This window comes from Polychytrium aggregatum, assembly GCF_025602895.1.
Source record: "Polychytrium aggregatum strain JEL109 chromosome Unknown BJ171scaffold_18, whole genome shotgun sequence".
NCBI lineage: Eukaryota > Fungi > Chytridiomycota > Chytridiomycetes > Polychytriales > Polychytrium > Polychytrium aggregatum.
This window is the reverse complement of record NW_026516220.1, coordinates 465,038-490,538: the sequence shown is the minus strand read 5'-3', so window position 1 is coordinate 490,538 and position 25,501 is coordinate 465,038. Positions and strand designations below refer to the sequence as shown.

Here is a 25,501-nt window from a genome sequence, read left to right as displayed (position 1 = left end):
CGCATTCGAACTGTGGCTGCGGATTCGAGCCCTGATTTGCCGATTTCCCAGAACGAGACAGGGGCGCGCTGCCAAATCGGGCAGGCCGCCTCGCACCGCGAGTATATAAAGAATGGTTGCCTCTTCGTTTTTCTGGCCCGCCCGCCTCCCTGCAACCGCCCCCGAGAAACACCACCCCCAGCTTGCAATCCGCCTGCCATGTCTGTCAAGATCTTTGAGTGGTCCGAGGTCGAGAAGCACAACACCCGCGATGACTGTTGGATGGTCATCGACGGCAAGGTCTACGACTGCTCCAAGTTCCTGGATGAAGTACGGCCCTGTCCTCGTCGCCTGCTGCTCGTTTCGCCGGTCCTGGGTGCTGGACGTTGTCGCTGCTGGGCGTTTCTGCAGAGCACGTCTGCCCTGTAGGCGCAGCGCTGCTTTTGCGCTTGGCCCAGCTCCGGAGAGAGCCGCCCTTCAGCCTGCTTGAGCTCGGGCGGCAATTCGTATCCTAACCATTTTATATCGACTGGTGCTCCTGCTGGCGTCCCCGACAACCAGCATCCCGGTGGTGAGGAAGTCCTCCTCGAGGTCGCTGGTACGTACCCGCACGCTCGGCGACTCTGTTGCAGAACAAATATGATCGTGCGCCTCCTTCGATCGCTGACGCCAGTGTGTGTGTGGGCAATGCACAGGCCAGGATGCCACCGATGCCTTTGAGGAGATCGGCCACTCTGACGATGCCCGCGAGCTCCTGAAGACTCTGTACATCGGCGACCTGAACCCCGCTTCGGTAAGACCGAGCTGTGTGCGCCCCTCTTTGCAAGCGGCGATCGGCTCCTCGATCCAGCCACCGCCTGTGCGAGGAATTGTCTGGTCTTGGTGCTGATGGTGCCGCTGTGTTGACTCTTCCAGGCCAAGACCAAGTCCTCCAAGGCTTCCGCTGCCACTCCCGCCTCCCATGGCGGTGATGCTGCCGCCAAGGCCGCTGGAAACAACTCGTAAGTTCGCCACCCTTCTGTCCTGTTGCTTCTGACCCCTTTTGTTTCTCTCGCCCCTTTCCAGGAGGATGTGTCTCACATGCGAAGGCTCGCCGCCGCTGGTACTTTTTTTCACCAACCTCTCCTCTCCCATATCTCTGGTTCCAGATGGTTTGGCTGGTTGAAAAAATAAGCCTGCATGGAAACACTCCTCCTGTTGCACCGCCCGGCACCCTCGGCTTGGTCTCGGGCGGCGTTCGAATCCCCTGCGATCGCGATGCCGTCCTATCCAGCCAGCCTTGGCTGCGATGGATTCCCTTCCTTTCCTTTTGTCCCGACACGCTTGGCCGTTGCCTGGATTTCCTCTATTTTATGTCCGTGCGGTTTGATTTGAGCTATCCTTCCCATCAGTCCCCCTCTTCCTTCTCCCACCGCGCTGCGTTCCTAGCCTCTTCTCGATTTTCTGATATCAGTGATGCCTGCTTCTCGCTGGATCTATACTACTTTGCCTGTTGTTCCCGCTGCGAGCAATATAGCCACATTCGCAGCTTGAATCTGCCGCGGTCGTGATCAGGAACGTACTGACGCTACTTTCACCCATTGCTTTCAAGCCTCCTCTTTGCCCTGGTCCCCATCGTCGTCGTCGTTGCCTACCTGGCTTACCAGTTCATTAACCAGAAGTAAACGATTCGTGGACTTGTGCGAGCGACGAGTGATTGGCGCCATCGTCGAAGATGGCCAAGGGACGCACCGTCGATAACGGAGGGAAGCGCTCCGGACAAGCAGTCTCAGGCCTGTACACCTATACAGTCTGTTCAAACAAACAAAGCAAATAGGAAAAATAATGGCATCCTTCCGTCCGAGCACCACTGGAGTATGCGTGGGACCAATGTGTCGCAAGTATCGAGGCCAATGGGGTGTGCTGTCGTCGTTCCGAGGCTGCTGCGAGGACGAGATTTGTGAAGCGCATTGCGCCCCAATCACTTGCAGATGGACTCCCTGTGTCCGTTCGGCATGTGCGATGCTCGCCTCAAAAGTCTCCGGGCCGATGCAGGTTTGGTAGCTGCTGGCTTTGATATTTGTCGACCAGGACCCGGCATCCCAGCAACCCCGTTGTTTGCTGGTGAGCATCCGTTCCAACATGAGGGATTGCTGCGGCTATCACCCAGAGTGGCCCAGTCGCACTGATGCTGACATTGTGGTGATGCGTGCTGGCCTCCAGATCCGCCCCGATGCGATTCACCTCGGGCGAGCTTCGGCTTGGTGGGGGCTCGCTCGCTCAGCTCCGGGCCATGGAGCGTGAAATGGCCAGAACCAACACCACGAACCGGCAGCGACGACTTGGATCTCGTCCTGCCCCGCGACACAGCCCAGAGCCCTCACAGACCCAGAGTAAGACCACAGGCGAAAGCAAGCCTGCAGCCACCAGCCAGCCAAAGCCCATGACCGACACCCTCAGCAGGCATCCCAGCAGCCTCGACGACGAGCACGAAGACGATGCCATCCTCGACCTCCTTGCACGCAAGAGCCAGACCCAACAGCCCAGCCTGACGGACGACCGTCTTTTTGACCTGGCCCGGTCGCTGGCCAAGGAGGCCTGGACCGAGGCGACCGTCGAGCCCACTGTCGAGCCCACTGTCGAGCCCGCTGTCGAGCCCGCTATTGGGTCGATTGCCTCACCCCCAGAGGACGGTCTGCCAAAGCCCACCTCCGCGGTCGAAGCATCAGCATCCTCACACAATTTCAGGACTGGCGGGCCCTCGTCAGATCCAACCCGTCCGCCAGTTGCAGACTCGTCCAGGCACACATCCACAACGGCCCAGCCCAGCTCCGGCCCCTCAACCACCGGCACCGCCCTGGTCAACGCCAACGCAGCGGACCCTACCGCCCCGTCAATACAACTTGGCTCTGCTCAAGACAACGAATTTGCCAAGGGCATTCTCGACTTTGTCCAGGGTACGCTCGCACAAGAGCAGCTCTCGAATGCATCTGCACCCGCACCAGTCTTGCCGTGCACGTCTCCCTGTGAGGCAGCCGAGGCTTCCGAGAGCCGTATCGAACGGAAAGGCAGTCTTGCTGCGTTCATATACAGGCTCGTCGTGGGGCGGGCGCATTGGCTCATCCCGGCCATTCTCGCAGTGCTCTTGATTGCGGTGCGAGGCAGCGGCTGGCTTTCGTGGATGGCGGGCTGGAAGACAAGAGGCCGCCGACAGCTGTGACGATGGCAGTCTGAATCAATGCACTTGTTGCGCTGTATGATGAGCCTTCCCACGGACCCGCTTGCACAATCGGTGATTGCTGGGCTGGGGCGATGGCGATGGCAATGGCAATGGCGATGATGCAATGGCGGTGGCGATGATGCCGGGGTCGAACCCATGCCAGTGTGTGTGTGTGCGTTGCGCCATGGCCACTTCCTGGCCAGCCCGTCCAAAGCCAGGAGGGCTCGGTCGCGTGATACACGCCACGTGACTTTTTTTCTGCGCCCTTGGCGAGAGACCGGGCGAGAGCGTCTCGGCGTGTCTCGGCGTGCCTCGCTGTCCTCGCTGTCGCCCATCCGATTTGCTGTTTTTCAGGCCGGCCGCACTTGGCTCCCATCTCGCTGGCAGACGGCTTTCGCTCCATCCGGCCTCCAGACAGAGCCCTTGCCATCATGTCCGCACCAGCCCCACCCGTATCGATCGCCCGCATCTATGCCACCGCCAATCAAGAACGGCCCCAGGAGTACTGGGACTACGACAACATGGTTATCGAATGGGGGTATGCCTGGCTCCTGCCGATCACTTTGTGCTGCTCCCCTCGACCGCCTTTTACTCCCCTGTATGCGACGGCAGCGAGCGCAGCCCGGCCAACGCAGCGCTCCTCCAAGCAGAAAGCCGTGGCTCGCTGCTGTTTGTCGGAATCAACAAGTGCTAGATGCCGGCAGCGTGCTGACTTGGCCCGAATGACACCGGCGCCACGCATCCGTGTGCGTGTCGAGACAATGTCTGGGAGCCGATATCCGCAGCGGATGTTCACTGCCGGCGTTGGCTGCCGGTTCGCTGCCGGTTCGCTGCCGATGCTACGCGATGGCGATCAAATACCCCTCTGTCTTGTCCAACTCCCTCGGCTGCCCCTTAAATCGTCTCCGATGCTGCAAACGCCCTCGCCCCACGACAATTCTGAAATCCCGATCATCGTGGATCGATGCGATCCTATCCTGTGATTTCCGACGGCTGATGCTGATACCCTTTTTGCTTTGCCATCTGCCCGATGTCGCTCACAGAGGCCAGGACAACTACGAAGTCGTTCGAAAGGTCGGACGAGGCAAGTACAGTGAAGTCTTTGAGGGAATCAACATCGAAAACAACGAAAAGTGCGTCATCAAGGTCCTGAAGCCCGTGAAGAAGAAGAAGATCAAGAGAGAAATCAAGATTCTGCAGAACCTGTCCGGAGGCGTCAACGTTGTGAGCCTTCTGGACGTCGTCAGAGATCCTCAGGTGCGCCCGATTCCCGAGGATGTGAACAAGCCTCGCGGCGGGATGACAAATGTCCAGTCCCTGATCCGCCCATCTCGCTCCATATCCGCGACGTACTGGTAGCTCGTTTGTGCATTTACTGATATCCACATGTGCTTCTGGCTGTCTCACCCATGCTCTGCAATGCTGCTGCCATCCTTTATCGATTAGTCCAAGACCCCTGCCCTGATCTTTGAGTATGTCAACAATACCGACTTCAAAGTCCTCTATCCAAAACTCACCGAATACGACATCCGGTTCTATATCTTTGAGCTGATCCGGGCTCTGGACTTTTGCCATTCGCATGGCATTATGCACCGGGACGTCAAGCCTCATGTAAGCTCCCGGCTTGCCGTGCAACTGCGCTCCGTATTGCGTTGCCTTGCCACTCCATCTCGCCGTATCACAAGCCCCTGCCTCTTTGCCGGTTCCGCGACAGGGTTTGGTCGCCAGTTGCGAGGCAGCAACTGACTTCGGCCTGCTTGTCCCATCCAGAATGTCATGATCGACCACGAGAGACGCAAGCTCCGCCTGATCGACTGGGGTCTGGCCGAGTTTTACCATCCCGGAATCTCGTACAACGTCCGCGTTGCCTCACGATACTTCAAAGGACCCGAACTGCTCGTTGATTTCCAGGAATACGACTACTCTCTGGATATGTGGAGCTTGGGATGCATGTTCGCCAGCATGGTCAGTAGTGTTTGTCAACAACAGTCCGCCGGCGCGATCAGCGTCGTCGCAGTACAGCTTGATGGATGCTGGGTTTTACCAACCAGAGACTCGACCTTGCCCGTGACATCCGACGCTGCTACAGATCTTCCGTAAGGAGCCGTTCTTCCACGGACACGATAACAACGACCAGCTGGTGAAGATCGCCAAGGTCTTGGGCACAGATCGTCTCTTTGAGTACATTGAAAAGTACGACATTGAGCTGGATCCTGTGTATGATGAGATCCTCGGAAGGTAGGAACACCAGACGCTCTTACTCGATGGGCTTTGCCGCGCGCGTACATGTCGGCAGATCAGGCTCTGCTCAGTACCCGCTTCATGCTGGACCTATTGCTTTGCAATCAGACACCCCGCTCACATGTCGCTCCAATCCTCGCAGACACGCCCCCAGGCCGTGGATTCGATTCAAGACTGCTGAGAACGAAAAATACGTCAACGACTTGGCACTGGACTTTTTGGACAAGTTATTACGCTACGACCACGCCGAGCGGCTGACGACAGTCGAGGCAATGCAGCATCCTTACTTTGATATCGTGAGGGAGCATGAGGGATTCGATGTTCGTGGACGTCTGCTCAACCAATAGTGCACCACCCAACCCCACTGCCGGAACCGGCTACTGTCCCATCTTGCCGACATTGACATTGATATCGACATTGATATCGACACCGACATTGGAATCGACATTGGAATTGACTCTGAAGGACAGCCATTGCCTGTCCCTCGATCACCTGGCCGTCTGAGCATCATCGCCAGCTTGCCTGCAATGGGCAGGAGACGACGCGCTGCCTGTCCATTCCTCCTTTTTGCGAGCCCAGCGGCTCGGCACCATCACTTTACAGGCGATCCAATAAAAAACGGGACACCCAGGTTTTGACCATTGATCGAATATTTTGTTACCCAATGTTATCGCGTGCTGGCCATGACCATTCGCCACACATCCGACTTTCGCACCGCCGCATTGCGATGCTACGCCCTCATCCATAGCCTGCGTAAGGTTGCCTCCATATTCAGTGTGTCCAAGAGCACCATCCATCGATGGCACCGAGGATGCAAGCTGGATGACCCATCCCGGGTCCCAGCTCGCAGATCCACTTTCTTCGAGCAGGCATGTCCAGTCATTCGCACCCTGATTGAACAGGACCCGTTCCAGACTGGTCCTGTGTTGCGATGCAAGCTCGAGTCCATCCTCCAGAGGAAAGTATCACTCTCACTCTGCCACACTGCCATCCACCGAGCAGGTCTCTCACACAAGAGGGCAACACACCTCTACAAGTCCAAGCGACTGGATGAGCGAGTGGCACAGTTCAGGGACCAGGTCCGTTCCATCGACCCACGACGATTCGTTTTTGTCGACGAGACAGGGATCAGGAAATCCATTTTCCCTCTTTACGGATACTCACCGAAGGGTGCTCCGCTTCGCCAGCGCAATCACATGAAGCACAAGTCTGTCTCGGCTGCATTTGCCATCAACCACTCTGGTGTGCTGCATCGCATGTACATCCCCACATCATTCAAGACACACTCGATGGTCGAGTTCTTTGAGCGAGCGAGCTTCCCAGACGACTCTGTGATTGTGATGGACAATGTCAGCATGCACAAGACACGGGCTGTCCTGGACTGCATCGAGCGCCGAGGATGGTCAGTGATCTTCACCCCACCTGCTTCACCCGACTTCAATCCCATCGAGAACTTCTTTGGGGTTGTGAAGCATCAGTACAGGAAGGCAGCAGCGCTGAATGCGTCCGAGGGGTTCAGGGTCGGGATGGTGACCCTGTTTGAGTCCGTCGTGCGGAGGGTGCTTCCAGATGTCTTCCCACGGCTGATTGAGCGAGCGATGCGCTTCTGGGGTTGAGTTCCCTCCAATCAAGCCGCCGTTCTCACGTTCACATCCCTGGCTTCAACCTCTCGGCGATTTTTGAACAGGGTCACTTCCCCAACCAGCCCGCAAAGACGGGCTCCTGCTCTCGGGTATAAATGCCACACCTTCGTCCTGCTGCTTTCTTCCCTCATCTCGCCTTGATCTGACCATCGCGCCATTGTACGATAAAAAAAGTCTCTGCTCTGACCAGTACCACTGGCAGGCATCCAGCATCCTCTGTTCCCATGCCTCCGAAGCGCAAGGGTACCGGTGATGGCCAGCCTCGGCCACCCAGGCCCAAGAAAGCCAAGTCACAGTCGGAGCCTGTCTCTGGTTCGTATTCTGACCCCACGCATGCTTGTTCGTCTGTTGCTCCGTCGCTCACCACCACTGCTTCTGCAGATCCAATGGATGTCGATCCCACCGAGCCTGGTCCATCTACTTCCTCGAGTACTGGCAAGCGATGTCCCAAGTGCGATGGCACCGATCACGAACGTTGCAACACCAGCAAATGTCCCAAATACCGGCCCCTCAAGAGTTCTGTCGTCCCTCTCGTGGATGGAAGGTCATCCGCCCCTCAGTTCAGCTGCTTCAAGCAGACGATGGATGGCTGTTGTCTCAATCCCGCTCTCCGCGACAAGATCCAGGCCACCGTCGAGGCCATGACCCAGATCCAGTTCGAGGCATCCAGGCTGCTCAACCTGCACATCCTCCGGTGCATCGAGCAGGATCTTCCCGTCCCCGTCATCTCCAGGGCCACCCCTGCATTCATCCGCCAATGCTTCAAGATCGTCCAGGACGGTGCCCTCTCGCCGACCAGGGATACCAAGAAATACAACGAGCATCTGGTCGCTTCCTTTCGCGACTACCAGACCACTCGGCACGCAGACCTGCCTCCGGCCCCTCGTCTGCCTGATGGCGCTCACAGTCAGCTTCTCACCCTGGCTGTCAATGCCTATGCCACCAACTGCACCACCCACCTCAACCTGGCCTACTGGCGACTCCTTCGTCGCTTTTGTGCTGCCGTCTTCCCAGCCAACAAGCATAAGCACGAAACCATCGAGGCCTGTCTCGAGCTCTTCGAGAAACCAGGGCAGACACCACCCAAGGCCGATCTCGAGTTCCTCTATCCAGACTTTGGCCACGTCCTGGACGAGTTTCGGTACAGCAACGACCAGGACCACTTCCGGGCCCTCCATCGCCTCTCACACCATGTGGGAATCCTCGCCCGGGACAAGATGGTCGACGATGTCCACAAGTGGATCGACTGTGACATGCCCGCCCTCCGAGTCACCGAGCTGCAGCGCCAGGCCAAGCTGGACAAGCTCACTACCCAAGGCATTCCCTCCGACGACAAGAGGTTCACCACGGCCAAGTCTGAGCTCGGCACCACCAAGTCCAAGATCAACAAGCTGGCCGCCAGGATCAAGTGGGCACTCAAGCAGCTCGCCGTCGACACTCCTCCGGCCGTGTGCACGATAGTTCCTCTATGCACTGCAAGGGCCAAGTATGTCAAGATTGACACGGTCACTCTTTGGAATCTCCTGGGTCCAAAGAAGCGCCTTGGACTCACCAGGGACATGCTCAAGGAAGAAGGTGAGGACGGTGTCAACAACCAGGATCGTCTCTGGCGCAGTTGCTTCAAGCTGCGTAGTTCCCTCTTCCAAGAGCGGGTCAGGGACAGGAAGCTGTTCAACTACGAGATCAGCACCGATGGCATTGGATGCACCATCGGCCTCGTCAAGTTTGTGCGTCGAACCGATCGCACCGAGACCATCGAGCCTCCTCCGACTGCCGAGCAGCGTATCCAGGCCCACATCGGCGACCCAGACCCCAACCGCACCACTTGGATTGGCATCGATCCTGGAGTCGGCTCCATCTTCACGGCGGTCATCCAAGCACCGGGTCACCAAGACGAGGTGGTCTCATTCTCCAATGGCCACTACCAGCAAATGTGTGGCCATACGTCCAACACCAAGTGGCACAATATCATGAAGTATCGCCTCGACATCGAGACCTGGATGTCGACCACCCCCTCGCCCAAGGTGTCGTCCTCGGAGGCCTTCAAGGTCCATCTCACCCATGTCCTGCGACCGGAGCTGCGAGTGCAGCTCGATTTTCACCTTGGCAAGAAGGCCCGTCACCATCGATTCACGGGCCACAAGAGGCGCCAAGTGGCCGTCGACAGGATGTGCAAGGCCGTCCTGAAGCACGCCCCGATACGGACCGATGTGGTGATCGCCTTTGGCAATGCGTCATGGCGACAGGGCAAGGGCTATGCATCCAGCCCTCGGAGGCAGCGGTTCGCTCGGTACTTTGAGCAATTCGAGCACCACCGTCGCCGTCCCAATCACCATCATGGAAGCGTCAAGGTGGCCTCGACGAACGAGTTCAACACCTCGCAGGTGTGCTCCAAGTGCCTGGAGCCCTCTCGGCTGGGGGATCTGAAAGCGCCCAGTGTTGCGAATTCCCACTTTGTCAGGAGCTGCAAGAATCCCAGCTGCCGGACAGTGTGGAATCGCGACGTCAATGCGGCGCGCAACATGATCACAGTATGCAGGTCGATTGTGGAGATCGGAGAGCGATCGGCGGTCTTCACTCGGAGGCTGCCAAAGTGATCTGTTTTATTTCTTGTGGCTTTGCTTGACGCAAGCACAGCACATACTACATGTTCATGGAAACGGCTATGTTGTCCCGTTTTTTTCTGAATAAAGTGTATAGCGCTCACGAAACGGGACACTCGGCCTTTTAGGAGAAGGGGTGGAAATAAAACACATCTGTCATTCACAATGGCCGTTCGCTCCATGAGATTGGGGCCAAGGATGTACCGCGTGTCTCTGCTGTCCGCAGGGCTGTATCGACGTTCGACCCGACACGAATGCCGGCAACGACTCTTCCGGTGGCTCAAACGTATATTCAGGGGGTTTCTATCCGCACCCTAGCGGTATAACGTGTGCTGGATGCAAGGAGATGGAGATGCGCCATGGGGTGGGGAGCGGCGATAACGGGTTGGGTATCAACCCTTCTCCGCAAATCGCTTCATGAAATTACCAAAAAAAAAGTACACGCGATGGGCTGGGCGAGGTGCGGCGCGTCAATGGCTGACGGCTTTCAGCGGCTCTTTCGGTGACTTTGGGCTCTACTCCTCGTCGTCATCAAAGTCACCGAGCTCGCTCGAGCCGATGCTGTCACCCATGTCGGAGAAATCGTCGTCGAGAGGTTCGGCTTGGATTGGTGTGGGCTGGGACGCAGGCAATTGCGGGGGCCCCGCGACGGCGGCAGCAGCGGCACTTTGCGGTGCACCAGCGACCACGGGCTCATCAGCCATGCCAGCGGCGTCGGCAGGTCGACTTTCATCCAAGACGGTATCGTGTGTTGCTAGCGAACGAACAGAGCCGAGTGGACTCGCTGGACTCGCAGCCGTCTCGATGTCAGCGTCCACAAAGCTGCTCTTCTGGCTTTCGTATCCCAGGTCCGTGCCTCCAGAGATGAATGTTGTGGCGTCGTTGGAGCTGCTTGCAAGCGGCATCATATCAATTCCCTCTTCGTCTGCGTTCTCATCGAATTCGAGAATGTGAGTCTGGTACAAGCTTGGCTGGCCTGTCGACAGCTCACTGTTGTACGAGGACATGCGGGCCATCGAGAGCTTGCTCAGACGCTTCTCGGAATGCACCGTGCGGCTGGAGCGCCGGCTGCCGGACCGCGTCATCATCTGCTGGACGCACAGGAACGGGAACACGCCGATGCGGCCCGACGTTAAGTTCCAGCCCTTGGCCCAGCCATCGTTGTAGAGATATCTGTTGCGAGAAGCCATATGTGAGCACGAATTTCAGGGCATGGTTCGGTGGGCTGAGCGGAATCGGCTGCCCGGGGCCAGCAGCCAGAAAATGCAGTGGCGCTGGTGCTTGTGGGGAGTGCCTTGCGGCTCGCCAAACTTACGCAATTGTCACAATCTCGCCTGTCCGCAGGTCAATTTCGTCGTCGTGGTCCTCGCTTGGTTGGTGACCCGCAACCACAATAAACTTGACTGCTGCGGTCCATCTCGCCGGCCGTAAAACCCGTGGATGCGTTCGGCGTGGTCTTGGACATGATGAATCTTGGGCGGTTGTGGACTTGGAAGTGCTCGATCGACTGCATTGATTCCGATACCTTTGTTGGTCTCGTATGCGAGCACGGGGTTGCGGTGCCCGATGCCTGATCAAGGGAGCTGGTAGCGACGATCAAAGGGTCATCAGACCGTGCAGCAGAGTACTCGCTGGAATCGTCGACCGCGGCAGAGGTCGCCCACGACGGACTCCTGTTATGGGCCTCGCGCGGAGAGGGAGTCTGATGGTCGGACACGGCAGCCGGATCGCTGGCTTCATCGGCACCGGAGCTATCGGTCTCGTCAGGCTCAAATCCAAAGTCTTCGTCGTCGTCGAAATCGACTGAATTTGCGCCCGGGGCTTTCTTGACAATCGAGTCAAGGCGCTTCGGCAGTCCTGATCGCGGATCCAGGATGAAGGTCGACAGAGCCACGGGCGGTGGCGCGAGCGGCGATGAATGCATCGGCCGGCTGTTGGGGATCAAGGAGGGCAGCTGGAGACCTGAGCCGCTGGAACCAGCAGCACCGGATACGTGCGTCGATGGACCGGGCGTGGATGAAGGAGCAAAGTGCGCCTTTGGTCGGTTTGCCAGCTGTCGGCCCACAAGGCGGTTCATCTCGAGGTTGGCACTCTGCTGTGGCTGCAGTAGCGACTGGTGCTTCTTCTTCAACAGGAGCATGAACGGCAGACTGTCTGCACTATCGTTGCTGCGGCTATCCGCGCCACGAGCAATCTCAATTGCAGAGCGCGCTGTGCTCTTGTTGATATCTGTCGCGCCGTCTTCGCTGGCACCGGGTTTGGCTTGATACCTCATTCGGTTCACAGCAATGCCGGCAACGACCAAGAGGGCAACCAGCCCGATGGTAATGCCAGCGATTAGGGGACCCGAGTCACTCGCGCTGGTTTGGCTGTCGACGTCATACGGAGAGTTAGCCACCAAGGTCCGTGCCTGAGGAGACCAAGTGTCGAAGCGAGTGTCAAAGACAAACGTATAGCGCAGGGGCAGTCCAGGAGGTACCGTGCTTGCATTTGTATCCGACGGTTGATTTGCGCTTGCCAAGGGCTCAGACGCAAGCTCGAATGGAGTTGCTTTGAGCGGGTTGCTGATCTTTGCGGTTTGTGCGGCTGGTGTGGTTTGTACGATCGGTGGGGCCTGTGTGGTTTGCGCCACTTGTGCAAGTACCAAAGGCACGGCGGCTTTTGTACTTATGGTCAGCGGCTTCGAGGGTCGGTGGGACGAGGGCAGTGTCGCAGCCAAGGGTGGCGATAGCGCAGATACGGATGGTACCGAGGTGAGGCCGGTCAAGGTCGACAAGTGCCTCATTGAGGAGTCGCATCTGGCGGTAGCCGTTGCAGCCGTGCTCAGAGCAGATTTACGACCGGCTACACGTCGAGGTGATTGGATTTGGTCGCTGTCTGTGCCGGATTCCTGTACGGCCGACCGACGGAGCAAACGGGGCGTGGGAAGCTGCGCCAGTACGCGCCGAGCGAACCGATTGGCTCGAGACCACAGCGATCCCAGAGAGCTTCCGAGCGCTGAGCCGTCGTAGTAGACTGTAAAGGGCCCAGACGATTGCACGGCCGATGAGTTGCCAAAGGACGCCAGAGTCGCTCCGGATGAGACGTTCACGAACCCCGTGCGCCCGTCTGCCCCGATCATGCCAGGGATGCGCCCGCCAAAGACGAGGACAAAAGTCGAGTACGAGATCAAGGAGCCAAACAATGTGGCGTTGGCGGAGAAGAGCGAGTTCTGGTCCGATTTGCTGGGGACGATGAGCTGCCAGGTGTAGTTGGCGGGGTTGCTGATGTTGAGACGCCACAGATTCCGGTCCACGGGATCAAAGCCCGGTGCACCTCCGCCTTGCACCCAGATAGTGGAGCTGTCGTCATTGGAGACAGCACACGAGTGCCCGTATCGTGGCGATGGCACTGACCCGGGATCCGCGTTCCCAACAGCAATTGGCGTTATGTTGTGAGTGGCAATGTCAAACGACCAAAGGAGCTGCGGGTTGGCGGCCGGGTAAGCTCTCGTGCCGTCGGCGCTGATGTTGGTGGAAGCGCCGCCAATGAGGAGAATGGAGCCATTCCTTCCGAAATTACTGGTGCTGGGAAATAGACTCGAGGTGCTGCTTGGAGGTATGAACGCTGCGCAGGGTCCAAAGAGCTCGGCTGGACCGATCGCACTGCTGATGGTCTTGATTTTGTATGTGGCGAGATCCAGAACGGCAATGTGCTGCCTCCCCCACGACAGAGTCGGTACGGGGCACTGGTAGCAAGGGATTCCGCCTGAAAGAGTAAAGCGAAGCGAAGGCACAGGTGCCCATGCAAGCCACACCAGGAAGTGAGTTCAACAGCCGACAGAACGAAAGCGCATGCCCGAGCACCGAGCGAAGTAGATCCAACCAGAGCCCTCACAATACCCTCGGTCCTTCGTCGGGGTGAGCCTGCTGGGTAGCAGCTGAGACATCAACAGCAGCAGCATCAAGCCAAAGCCATACCGAACATGAAAATTGAGTTGTTGTAGAAGACCGATGCATGGAAGCCTCGGGATACTGAGGTACCATCTTGGTCCACAGGCCAGGTGAGGTTGTGGGTTGATACCACGCCCGAGGGAACATCGACGATGACCAGACTTTCGTAAGGATACAACGTCGGACCAGCCTGGCCAGGGGGAACCGCCGTCAAGTTTGGGGTCGGGAATCCGCCAGTGCAATAAATCTTCAACTTGGAGTCGTCAGTGACGCAAGACAGCCCAAAGAGCGGCGGGAAGGCGTCCGAGTGGGAAATGCTCGAAACATCGAGATCGATGTACCGCACCGACCAAATCGAGTTGGTGCCAGCGAACGGAGACTGAACCGGAACCAGATCACCCGGCAGGGCGCTTGTGTTGGACGATTCAGACAGTCTGGTTATGGGGCTTGGGCCAGCTGGTTGCTGCGTGGTGCTCGCATTTGGTCGGCTGGTCGAGGTCGAGGTCGAGGTCGAGTTCAGGGTGGCGGCCAGCACGGGAAGCACCGGGATGATAGGGCCGCCGCCTGGGATGGGTGCAGGTCCGATTGCTGCACGGCCTCCGATAATGAAAAAGGAGTCTTTGGTCTGCACATAGGCGTGGCAGTCTCGCCATGGCAGCGAGTCAACCGGGCTGTAGAGAGTTGGCGAAGATAAAGAAGGCAGGCTCGAGTTCTGGAGGGAAGCAGTTGGAACGGGCGACGGCACAACGCTTGAGGTTTGTTTGGTTGAGTTCGAAGGCGGCGGCGAGCCAGTCACCGTCGACACCGGGAGCGAGAAAGACGGCGATGGAGCCAGCAGAAACAACAACAGGCAGCACAGTATCAGGGCAGGGCGTTGTGTCGATGTGATTGGCTGCGACGCCGAACTGGCTCGAGATTGGGTCCGGCACCAGCCCGGATGGTCCGGAGAAGGCGGCATCCGGCTCATGTGTTGATGCAGGGCGCGGGGCTGTGATCCAGCACCAGATGATGAATAGGAACTTGGGTGGTAAAGGCGACGGAGCTGATGCAGGCGATGGAGTTGATGCAGGCGATGGAGTTGATGAGGAGCGAGGGAAGCAGGATGGGGGCGAGGCGGCGGCAGCCTTTACCGGGACGAGTGGCGTGTGTGTGCGACACCGCCGCATTGACGCAGGGCTGGGGCTGGGGCTGGGGTTGGGCGGCCAAGGGCTGTGCGGTCTTCAACCAGGACCTTTCACCCAACCCAGATCCAACCCGATCAACCCAACCCGACTCCTGCGCGATCTCCTCACCCATCCGCCCGTCCGTCCATCATCCATCCGTCCATCCGCACATCCGTCAAGCCCGGCCAGACTCGCCTGCTCCTCCGCAAGCCTCGCTCGCCCATTCTGCTCCGCTGACACACTCATCTGCGCCGCTCTGCATCATGGGCTTCTTTGTAAAAGTACTGCACCACACCATCCAGCTGCACCCCCAGCACTTTGGACCACACATGCGGCAGTTCCTGACCCGGAGGCTCTACGAAGAGGTTGAGGGCACGTGCACGGGTCGCTATGGATACATTATCTCGGTCATCGATGTGCACGATTACGGCAAGGGCGTCCTGCAGGCCTCGTCCGGATACGCCGAGTTCGACATCACCTACAAAGCTATCGTCTTCAAGCCCTTCAAGAACCAAGTTTTTGACGGCATCGTCACCACTGTCAACAAGGTATTTCGACGTCATGGCATTAAGCTCATGTATAATGGATCCTCTGAGCCTGCGTGGCCGAAAGCAAGATCTCCAACGCATCACGCCAGACTCCCAGGCGCACATTTGGCATTTGATGACCATCGGACTCTTCGCCACAATGGCCATCCGCTGGGCCGGCAAGCGCCGTATGTCCGGCGTTCCATTGCAACGATCAGCGCATCTGATTCAATTTCTCGTCAATGGCACACAGATGGGCTTCTTTGCCGATGTTGGACCATTGCAAGTGTTCGTCTCCAACCATGTAAGTCGGCCGTCCCTGTCGCGGCGACGATTGCATACCATAGATCGAGTGCCGGTCCTTGTCGTCCGTCGTCAAAGAGGGCTCGGTGCTTTGGCAGAACATGCGCTTCTCCTCCAGAGGCAAGCTGCTGAAGCTTTATTTCCGCAATCTGCCACTCCGGCTGCCACTCCGGCTGTCACTCCGGCTGTCACTCCGGCTGTCACTCCGGCTGCCAGTTGATCCCCTCGTATCTCAAGTTCGACCCAACTTCCAATCCGCCAGCGTATATCGGCGAAGGACAGGTATGCTTGCCTCGTTTCCGAGGGTTGAATGCACCGCGCCCTGGATTGCAAGGCTCGATCCTGAATGAGCGGCCGAAGCTGATTCGGCAATTACGGCGAGAGCGCCTCTGAAAGCCAAACCAGCGTCGTTTCTACCGAGCCGATGCGACGCAATATCCTGTCTGCTTGAGCTAAAGCTCGATATCGCCAACCCAAACTTGGCCGGCGCTTGCTCTGATAGGATGCACAAGACTTGAGGATCGAAAAGGGCGAGGGTGTACGAATGCGCATCGTTGGCATCCGCACAGATGCAGCTGATATTGTGAGTTGCCGTCGAGCTGGCTGATACGGGCGTGGGATATACCAAGGCTCTTCGGCACCAACCGAGAGGATCTGGCACTACAAATCGGCCATGCTGTTGGCTGGACGAGGGATTCGGGCATATGCATTGCAGAGATGCTCGCGCTGCGTTGCTAACCATGTTCCAACACTTGCCGCATTGTTGTCTCAGTTTGCCATCGGGACCATCAAGGAGGATTTCCTTGGACCGACACCCGAAGTGTGATCAAGAGTGCCTCCCATCCTCTCTGCGGCACCGACCCCGCTCATCCTCTCATCTCCACTTTGCTGTCGGCCGTGCACAAGTCGGAGTTATGTCAGGGCGATGCTGGCCAAACGAGCGGCTCGGCTGATCGGAAACTATCGGTGGCCTACCCACCGTAGGCAGAGATCAGTTGGCACTGCCTCAAAATTCCAAATGTCCACATTTTGGATGGGAATACACACCGTCCATCATCCCATCTCAATGCAGCCAGGGACACGTCGCGATTTGCGGGTCGGTCATGGTTCATGTATATCAACCATGGGAATTGTGAAATGCGACACCATTGGGCACTACGGCCAAGACGGATGGTCAATGACAGCAACTGTGGCGGCGAGTCTGTGGTTCTCATCGTAGCAGAGCATCGGTCTAGCTCCCCGCACAGCACTCCTGTTCGTATTCCATCTGGCCGGTTCATGGTGGGCGACACCGGACCCGTTCCTGGCAGCGAGTTTCCCTCAGCACGGCCACACATGCATGTCTGAGAGCTATTCATCTATCGCAGGCCAGGCTTGCGATGCCATTCATGCGTGCGCGGCATCGATATTCTCGTCGGTGCGGTCCAGATCCTGCCAATGCTTCCAGAATCACAACTCTATCCGCCACTGGATCATGCGTCAGACTCGGGTCAGAGCCTCCGCGAATTCTCTCCAAAGCAACTCTAACCCTCTCGTCGCAACATGGTCCTCGAGCCACGGTGCCTTCCAGGGCTGACGGCGGCGTGGTGATAGAGTTGGTGCGGCGACAGTAACTATCGACCCGGTGGAACCTTTCGGCCAGCGATTTCTTGGAACAGACCTCGCTCGTCCGCTTCGCCGTCATTGCACCTATCCTCACTTGGCTGTCCACGTTCACTGACCTCCGCTAGAGCAGCACTGGTGCTCTGACTGCTCCGATGTTGGTCGAATTCCAGTGTTTACACTCTGAGGGACCATGTCGGGATTCCGAACCGCATCTGGGCTCTACGCCGGGATTACAGTTGCGTCCGCTTCCTCAACACACACTTTCTTTGCTGCGCTTGCATCGATAGTCCGAGTGGAGTATAAATGCCCTGGTGGTTCGCCCGCACCGGTCGCTCGTCAGCGAGCCAGCCTCCACTGCCCTGAGACGGCTTGTCGATGCCGGCCCTTGATTTCGCCAAGAGCCTCACTATCTGACGCCGCGATCACTTCCGCTGACTGCTGAAGCAACGATTTTGGCCCACCATCTTTGCGACATAACAGCGCATCTCCGCCGCTATATCAAGTACGCAAGCAAGCCAAAACCATCGTAATGCACTCAAATTGGCTTGTCGTCCTGAGCTGCCTGCTCGCGGTGCTCGGCCTGGTCCAGGGTGTTCCCGCCCGCCCCAACATTGGCTGCCATTACTGTAAGATCAAATGACTGTGGTCTCGTTGTCTGTCTGCTCCCGTCGAGCCGTCCAGGACCAGCATTTGCGCCGATAGTTCAGTTCTCAGTTGAACGATGTGCATCAGTGTATGCTCACTGATCAAGGCTGACATCGGTGTCCTTACTTTGACACTTCATGCTTCGTGTTGACAAAAACCATCCGCCATCGCTGGTCTCCCATTGTCACGCTGCGCTGTTCGACGACCGTATTCGTTGCCGTGACGAAACCGCCGCTGTTGGATTCCAATGCCGCAACGCTGCCTATCGCTTGGTATCTCAACAACGCCCCTCACTCCAAAACCAACACCGCTCGGCCTGACCACCCGGGACACAACTCCACCACGATTCCTCCGCGCTTCGACTCTGCCCGATTCCACCTGGACCCACGATCCGATCTTCCAAAGTGGCAAAGTCTCCGGAGCAGTGCGAGCTCGTCCAGCCGACCCTGAAGCGAGAAAAGTGCTTTGTCTTTGGCTTCAGGTCCCAGGAACAGTTTAACTGTCTGCAAGTGATCGATCTCGTGTACTACAAATGCCTCAAGGAAACGGCCGACTTTGGCGAGTTCTGCTATTCGCTGGACGTCGAGGTGCTTCTCCGCTCCAAGTCGGTGCAGGAATCGTACAGTTGAACCGATGCGCTATGGAGGGCCCTTTGAATTAATAGCCGCCCTCGGTTACAGCAACTGCATCAGACCATGTATTTTGATATACATATGATATCTCCACTTGCACTCCAGTTGATATAGTCATAGTTACAGTCATAGTCTCTCCCACATCATGTACCTTACTCTCCCGAGAGTCGCAAGGCACCCAGGACCGGCTGGCTATCGCCATAATGTTGAGCAGCGTTCGCCAAAGGCCCCCACTGTTGGATGGTCTGCCCTCGATGGCAAACTCTGTGCCAGTGTGGTTTTGAATAGACACATCTGCTCTGTATGGGCGATAATTGACCCGCCCACGATAACCCCTTTCATACTGTATGACAGTGCTGTTTCGGGGGACGGTGCAAGCACAGGAACCACTGCAACCACCGGATTATCGCGTGTGTATTCAAAAAGCAGCATGACTGCCGCCAGCTTCTAGAAGAGTTGCTCGCGCTCTTGATGCAGATTGTCCGCTCCTTTGGATAGAGTGCACATCACTAACTCTGTGAGCACAGTGCAAAGGATATGCGCCGAGTTCCCGTCGCTTGAGATGCATCATGGACTCGAGCAGGTCCTCATGTATTTCGAGCAGTCCCCATGTATTTCGAGCAGTCCCCATGTATTTCGAGCAGCTCCACCGCCACCAGAGTAATGGGCATTTCAGCCAAGATGAAATTGGCTGCAACAACTGGCGGCAACAGCACGGCATCTTGAATGGATCCCGATAGATGAGCGCCGTTCACTAGTTGCATCAGCCCTCCTCATCTTATGTGTCTCATGTTGGCCGACACTGTCAAACGCGATTCGTGCACCACGACCGAACCATTTCATTGCATGCGACTCAGGCTGTGGAGATTGCAATCGCTCGAGGCTTATGCGGGAGGCGCTTCGGGTTCCTCAGGTGGCAGCAGTCCCTCGGCTTCCAAGAAGCTGAGTGCCGCAGTAAAGTGCGGTTGATTCATGGTCGTCAGTCAGATAAATCTGTCCCGGCATACTTCAGGCCCACTCGAAGATGGCGGCACTGATGTGTTCCCGTGCAAAAATCAGGCATTTACCTGCGCTCCATAGCACGATACTCCTTCTCCGCTTTCTCCTCCTCCTCCTCAGGATTCTTCTCCTCCACTTTCTTCTCCTCGCTGCGCTTCTGTGCCTGTTCAACCACCATACGAAGGAACATCAGTGTAAGGATGAACCAAGCCATCGAACCGAATGTCGACAGCCAGCCATCTCCAGTATGGTCATGCACTACACCAGCACGTTCGTGTTCTCGACGACTACGGCTTACCAAACTGGCTTCGATTGCGGCTTGCTCCCATTTTGGTTTTTCACTTATACGGATTTCCTTGCGTCCCTTGACGTACGACAGACGCCGCACTTCCCGATCAAAGAAGGTTTGGATGATGGATCGCTGGAAAGTGTGATATACGAAGCCAGTCAGCTAAAGGAGACCAGCAACCCCCAACTCTCCGACGATCGTTGATCCGAAGTGCATCACATGCACCAATCGCAGAGACCAGACTCACTTCGTTCTTGACGGGCTTGGACAGATTTCGCGGCACCTCGAGAATGTGAAGCGTGCCTTCGTCGTCTCCGACAGCAATGAACTGCGAGTTCATTTGCGATTTGTCTGTTGCAAACAACACCGACCAGCAGTCAATAGCTCCGATTCAACGTTCCAGTAGCACTCAACACCAATTCTGCAGCTGAAGGGCTGAGGAAGTGGCTGCTGCAACTCACTCGGGTACTGGTGAATTGTCATATACGATATAGCAATCGACGAGACGTTTTGGACCGTGATCGGCAAGTGCGACCTGATTCAGGAGGTAAACGGGTCGTGAGTTGCAAAGAGCCCGGGAATGAGATGCGCCCCAGCGTCGCTATATCTACGACTTGAACCATGAACCGGTCCATCGCTTGATCCACGACTGAATTTATGACATCTGTCCCTCTGCTGATCAGCACAGCCAATTCAGGACAGCGGCTTACTGGTCGAGAAGGTCCCAGATTTCGATCGTGCCGTCCGACTTGGATATGTAAAACACGCCGGGCCTTGTCGGGCTCCATCTTCCGCAGATCATGTACGCTTGAGATGGCGGTGAACTGAGGAGAGGGCCGATCTGATATTCGCAGGGTGCTCAGTACGTCACACCGCTTTCTGAGGCATTTTGCCACCGACTGAAAGCAGCGGGCGGCGTCCATTGCAGAACTCACCACTATTTTTTCCTTCCAGATGTGGAAAGACCACCCCCCAACACTGAGGACAACGTCGGGGAAAAACGGCGAGCGCTGCACGTCGCTCATCGGCCCAAAGTGGCAGTTGAATGCATGCTCCACCCGAGAGGCTGCGATTACCCCATATCGTAAGTATCGTCTTCCGGGCTCCATTAAGCCCGATGCATGTCACCATTTAACATCAAACCGTGGCGCCTCAGCATGCTGAAGCGATCCGACCCTGCCACACCTCACTGTCCCTCGTAATTCGTGCTGACTACTGCTCTCGTGCCAGCACACAAAGTCGTCCCCTACCTTTTTCTTCGGTTGTCTTTTCGGCGACCCAGTCGGCGTATATAAGATCACCCTCCTGAATAAGCGGGAGAAGTCAATATTCTTGCAGCACAGCTAGAGCACCACGACAGCATCGCTCCGAATGCCGCACCCACCTCAGTGGCACAGTAAAATTTGCTGCTGAACCCGTTGCCTGGAGTCGCCTTCTTGGCTCTCGCCTGATCTCCGTCCTTGGACTCGGATGCCTGTGTGAGATCCGCCTCTGTCGGTAATCAAGGGATGGACCGAGAGGCGTAAGGCTTGCTCTATGACTGTCGTAATGAGGCCGCACTCCAGTGCTAATCCACCTCCACGAGCCCTCAGAAACGGCAAGCCACACATCAACGAGTCGTTTGAATGGGGGAGTATCCGATATTCCCACACGAGCCGAGTGCGCTTCTCCGCTGGGGTGCTGAGAGAGGAAGAGAGTTCCAGGGAACGTCCGCCCACCTGATCCGCTCTTCTCAGTCGTGATTTGCGTTCGGATGCTGATCTTTGTCAAACCATAGTCATAGGTGTTGTCCATGGCACTCAACGGTACCTACGGATAGATCGAGGGTCAGAGTGTCTCGGCGGTGTTTCTTGCATATCGTTACACAGTCGATTTTCATGCCCGCCGTCAGACTAACGCACCCGAAGAAACGGCTTCCACACGAGATCAAGGGCCTTGAGCTCCTTCTTGGCGCGCGTATCCCAGAACGCAACATGTCCGTCAACCGAGGCAGTGATGAGCTGCTTGTGTCCGTTTTCGGCGCTCTCTGCAAACTCGCCGCTGTGGTTGAGCTGCACGCAGCCGTGGGAGTCAAAGTCGACGCGCGAAACACAGGTACCAGAGGATAGAGAGAGCACGGAATTAGGAGCGTGCAGGGCCCGACTCAAGATAGTGCGGCAGGAGAATCGACTCAGTCTCGGCGACTTTAAATTCTTTCCAGCACGTTGGCTGCTGCAACATCCAAAACGGCAGTTCACTCACCTCCATGTTCTTGGGAAGCCAGTGCAAGTCCGAGATCGGACCCTTGTGACTGAGTTCAATCGAGGAAACAGCAAAGTATTTGATAGGGGCCATCTCGACATGGCGGTTGCTGATGACTTTGTTGCCAGAGGTATCTTCGTTGGCACTTTTGGCTTTGCGGTTTGTTTTGAGTTTATCTTCATACTCAGCAATGTCCCACAGAATGATCTGGGCAATCATTTGAGAAGCATTAGTCCGAGCAGCAAATAGCGGAGATACATGGTCCGAAGCGACACAGACTTGGTTGCATGTCATGTAGCAAGACATGTCTGCATGGGGCACTATGCACCGCACCGCACCGCACCGCACCTGCCCATTGATGCACCCTCCAGCGATGATATTGGTATCGCGAGGATTGAATTTGAAACACATTATATCGTCCGGCGCCTCAAGGATAAGCTTTGTGTGATCGAGAGTGTCAGATCCATCCAAACCATGGAATGAGCGAGCATAGCACGAAGGCTCGTTCGCTGCAGCTGCGATGGCTGCTCAAGCGCTCGTTCTGGCGGGCAGCACAGACACAAGCATAAATCTACCTGTGGGTGGATAGGGTCGTGAAAGCTCCAGATTAAGAGCAGCGACTTGTGTGCGCGGAACATGAGTCCAGACTCAACTCTATCGTCAAACGTGAGTCGATGCGCGCATGAAATAGCAACAACGCCTGACGTGATTATGGATTAAATAGCCGGTTCCGCATCGATGAGCTTCACTTCGAGTGCACCCGAGGTGTTTGAGCTTTGGGTTTCATCTGTATATGCCTCCGGCGTAGTCGAGAGCGATGAATGGTAGTTGCCGTACCTGTTTGGATTGGGTGCCAGTCTACACACGAAATGGATCTGTCCTTGCTATGCTTCAGGTCTGTGAATGATTGGTATTCCTGAGGAGCACGCATATGCAACAACGATTGTTGGTGAGCACCTTTCGGCTGGCAAACCGAGTAGCGAGCCAAACAGAATGCAGCGGTACGGTCGACACCAACCTCGCTCTACACACCCAATCGCTGGTCGCTGGGTGGGGCTGCGTCGGCCCGTCGACATACCTGGAGCTGTGCGTGTGCACCCTGCTCAATGGTAGCGTCCTCTTCACCCAATTCCTTGTACTCATCGATAAATATATCCATGATCTCGTTCTGCTGGATAGCGTGCTCGAACCTATCCAACAGACACCGTTAGCTATCGAGCGGCTCGTCAGCGCCAAAAGACAGCCATGAAGGGCGCCAACTTACATTGGAGACGACTCGTGGATGAACTGGTAGAACGACTCGGATCCAAACAGAAGCTCCTGTTCTTCGCTGTTCATCATCGCGGGCTCATATTGCACAGATGCATTTGTGGCTCGCGACCTTGGGCAGTGAGCAAGGTCAGAAGTCGGCACATCCAGCAAGGCATTCGTTGCGGCATGGTAAGGCTCTGGCACCAGACACGGGCGCCATTGATCCGTGCTTCCATTTGCCATCGCTCTTGATCATAGTTTCCAGACTCACCACGTAGTCTGGATTGTGGCGTCAATCAGCTGGGCGACGGCCTGTGGTGCCGCCATCAGAACGTCAGTACGAGCGTGAGAATGCATGCCCAGTCATGGTGTAGCCAAACATCGATTCGAGTAGCGCTGACGACAAAGCCCTTACTTGTATGCACTTTGGCAGCTCCATGCGCGTGATATCGTAGGTCGGGTCTCGGAACGGCTTGCACTCCAGAAATCCGTCGCTGGCATCGCGATCGCCAAATTTGCACGAGAGAAGAAAGTCCCTCCGCTTCCTGGACATGCGGATGTTGATCTGGTCGAGGTGTTGGATAGAGCCATAGGGTCAGATAGAAAAATACTCGCCAACGATCCCAAGTAGCAGCAGACAAAGTGCCCAGTCCAAACCGTAGCCAACGCAGCATACGGACGAGGTGGATGGCAGAGGTCGCCGTCGCGCTCCCACATACCAACGGACGGGTGTTCTCCATTCGTTCGGCATCGATTTCCTTGTCGCTCCCCAGACACTCCCATTTGTGTCGCTCTTTTTCCTTCTTTGCCGACGTAACAGAGGCTTGAAGTTCTTCCGGGGCGGCCTCGACGACAATCGGCTGCAGTGAAGGTCGGTCAGCCACAGCCAGGAACCAATCGACACAAGGAACCAATCGACACCAGGAACCAATCGACACCAGGACCAACCAAGGTCCGTCATTTGGCATCAAGCACGCGTTCCATGAGAGGACCGACCCAAGCCTCTGGGCCCGAGGCTCCTTCTCCGATGACCCACCTTCAACAGAATCTCCACAGCCTCCGGCTTGATGAAGAGGAAAAAGTTCTGTCCATACTTGAACTCGGGATCCCAGTGAACGAGCAGCTCCTCTTGCGGATATTCCTGACCAAAGCCACAGCAAGCTCGTCTGGTTAGTTCGGCGCAAGACCAGGCTCGTTGGGCGGGGGCAGCAAATCAAAGCATCCTCACATTGATGATCTGCTTGGCCGGGGAAAAGTCCGAGATGGCGGCACGGGCGTGGATATCGGCCAGCAGATCGGCCTTGGGAATCATCCGCATGGGGTTCTCGAGGGTGAGATCCTCGCCGCCCTTGATTTTAAACATCTCCTGGGTGGTGCCCGTCAAAAACAGAGGCATGATGCCATCGACCTGGATTTCTCCACCTGCAACCAGCCTTGGCTGGCCAGCGGTCGTCTGAACATCGGTGGAGGCGGCTTCCTCGAGGCCGTGATGGACCGTGCTCGCCTCGGACTTTTGGCCAAGACTCACAGACTCGGCTTTGGCGAGCCCGCTGGATGGTGTCTTGGGCTTCCCATCGGCGGCTTGGTTGGCGTCAAGATGATCGGCCGTCCCCGACAGCGAAGGATCCTTCTTCAGCGATATTTGGCTGGACTTGACCGACTCCTTGCGCTTGCTCGACGCGATGGTCTGCGATCCGCTGGTTTGGGGGTCCGACATACTTGCTGGATGGATAGAAATATGGAGGGGGCGACTGGACGGCTAGCTGAGTGAATGGCTATGAGAAACCCCCCGCAGTCTAATCTCGAAAGAAGTGTTTACTTTCTGGCAGGAGTAAACGCTGATCAAATGGCGCTCTCTTGCCAGAGGCTGAGAAGGAGCGTCCCGCCTTGCGATGCGGGCGGAAGCAAATCGAGCATGCGGCCATGCCCAGACCCACGCCGTTTGGGCGGGAAACTCGCAATCGATCTGCTTGCTCGCTTCGAGCCCGATTTAGCCCGCTGGATCGAGACAGCAGCGCAAGAGCGTCCGCCCATAGTCGAGTTGCGCCGGTCGAGCTGTACTAGCGACTGACTCACTGAGAGCGGCAATGTCCTTGCTCTGGGACTCTTTGACCCTCAATGGATCGCAAGAACCGGGGTTGGGTCGGGCAGACACACATTCTATACAACAGTGCTGTTGAGCAATATGCACGGACGAACGTAGATGGCAAGCACAGAGGGATCGACACGACAGCAAGTGAATGCAGGTA

At 56.7% G+C, this 25,501-nt stretch overlaps 7 protein-coding genes across 7 annotated transcripts; 5 read left to right on the top strand and 2 right to left on the bottom strand.

Moving 5' to 3' along the window:
* Positions 1 to 139: 139 nt before the first annotated feature.
* On the top strand, positions 140 to 1,846 carry BJ171DRAFT_505032 (cytochrome b5-like heme/steroid binding domain-containing protein). The gene is made up of 5 exons (XM_053110993.1): positions 140 to 309; positions 541 to 577; positions 675 to 772; positions 895 to 980; positions 1,571 to 1,846. Exons 1-5 carry the CDS (start codon positions 199 to 201, stop codon positions 1,641 to 1,643), a joined length of 405 nt encoding a protein of 134 aa, XP_052966736.1. The 5' UTR covers positions 140 to 198; the 3' UTR covers positions 1,644 to 1,846.
* BJ171DRAFT_505031 (uncharacterized protein) lies at positions 1,847 to 3,215 on the top strand. Its single transcript, XM_053110992.1, has 2 exons — positions 1,847 to 2,082; positions 2,182 to 3,215. The coding sequence occupies exon 2, from the start codon at positions 2,192 to 2,194 to the stop codon at positions 3,176 to 3,178; it is 987 nt and encodes a 328-aa protein (XP_052966735.1). The 5' UTR covers positions 1,847 to 2,082; positions 2,182 to 2,191; the 3' UTR covers positions 3,179 to 3,215.
* A 322-nt stretch (positions 3,216 to 3,537) lies between these two features.
* Positions 3,538 to 6,064, top strand: BJ171DRAFT_505029 (casein kinase II catalytic subunit). Its single transcript, XM_053110991.1, has 6 exons — positions 3,538 to 3,716; positions 4,222 to 4,435; positions 4,625 to 4,789; positions 4,949 to 5,143; positions 5,268 to 5,416; positions 5,562 to 6,064. Exons 1-6 carry the CDS (start codon positions 3,610 to 3,612, stop codon positions 5,764 to 5,766), a joined length of 1,035 nt encoding a protein of 344 aa, XP_052966734.1. The 5' UTR covers positions 3,538 to 3,609; the 3' UTR covers positions 5,767 to 6,064.
* A 3,871-nt stretch (positions 6,065 to 9,935) lies between these two features.
* BJ171DRAFT_504984 (uncharacterized protein) lies at positions 9,936 to 14,667 on the bottom strand. The gene is made up of 6 exons (XM_053110990.1): positions 13,625 to 14,667; positions 13,351 to 13,412; positions 13,302 to 13,320; positions 11,065 to 13,271; positions 10,981 to 11,030; positions 9,936 to 10,838 (listed from the first exon to the last, which is right to left on the bottom strand). Exons 1-6 carry the CDS (start codon positions 14,562 to 14,564, stop codon positions 10,181 to 10,183), a joined length of 3,936 nt encoding a protein of 1,311 aa, XP_052966733.1. The 5' UTR covers positions 14,565 to 14,667; the 3' UTR covers positions 9,936 to 10,180.
* Positions 14,668 to 14,871: 204 nt separating this feature from the next.
* Positions 14,872 to 16,744, top strand: BJ171DRAFT_504983 (RNA polymerase Rpb7). The gene is made up of 5 exons (XM_053110989.1): positions 14,872 to 15,308; positions 15,541 to 15,591; positions 15,807 to 15,872; positions 16,093 to 16,173; positions 16,363 to 16,744. The coding sequence occupies exons 1-5, from the start codon at positions 15,024 to 15,026 to the stop codon at positions 16,414 to 16,416; spliced, it is 537 nt and encodes a 178-aa protein (XP_052966732.1). The 5' UTR covers positions 14,872 to 15,023; the 3' UTR covers positions 16,417 to 16,744.
* A 553-nt stretch (positions 16,745 to 17,297) lies between these two features.
* BJ171DRAFT_504981 (uncharacterized protein) lies at positions 17,298 to 18,795 on the top strand. Its single transcript, XM_053110988.1, has 2 exons — positions 17,298 to 17,821; positions 18,246 to 18,795. The coding sequence occupies exons 1-2, from the start codon at positions 17,725 to 17,727 to the stop codon at positions 18,467 to 18,469; spliced, it is 321 nt and encodes a 106-aa protein (XP_052966731.1). The 5' UTR covers positions 17,298 to 17,724; the 3' UTR covers positions 18,470 to 18,795.
* A 449-nt stretch (positions 18,796 to 19,244) lies between these two features.
* Positions 19,245 to 24,969, bottom strand: BJ171DRAFT_459233 (WD40-repeat-containing domain protein; the record flags this gene model as incomplete). Its single annotated transcript, XM_053108406.1, has 22 exons — positions 19,245 to 19,414; positions 19,540 to 19,634; positions 19,770 to 19,892; positions 20,008 to 20,111; positions 20,222 to 20,295; positions 20,471 to 20,601; positions 20,696 to 20,826; positions 21,011 to 21,065; positions 21,145 to 21,202; positions 21,469 to 21,569; positions 21,662 to 21,811; positions 22,002 to 22,208; positions 22,350 to 22,439; positions 22,577 to 22,701; positions 22,839 to 22,917; positions 23,080 to 23,191; positions 23,266 to 23,382; positions 23,524 to 23,564; positions 23,668 to 23,817; positions 23,972 to 24,112; positions 24,289 to 24,393; positions 24,481 to 24,969. 22 exons carry the CDS (start codon positions 24,967 to 24,969, stop codon positions 19,357 to 19,359), a joined length of 2,736 nt encoding a protein of 911 aa, XP_052966730.1. The 3' UTR covers positions 19,245 to 19,356.
* Between the last annotated feature and the right edge of the window lie 532 nt (positions 24,970 to 25,501).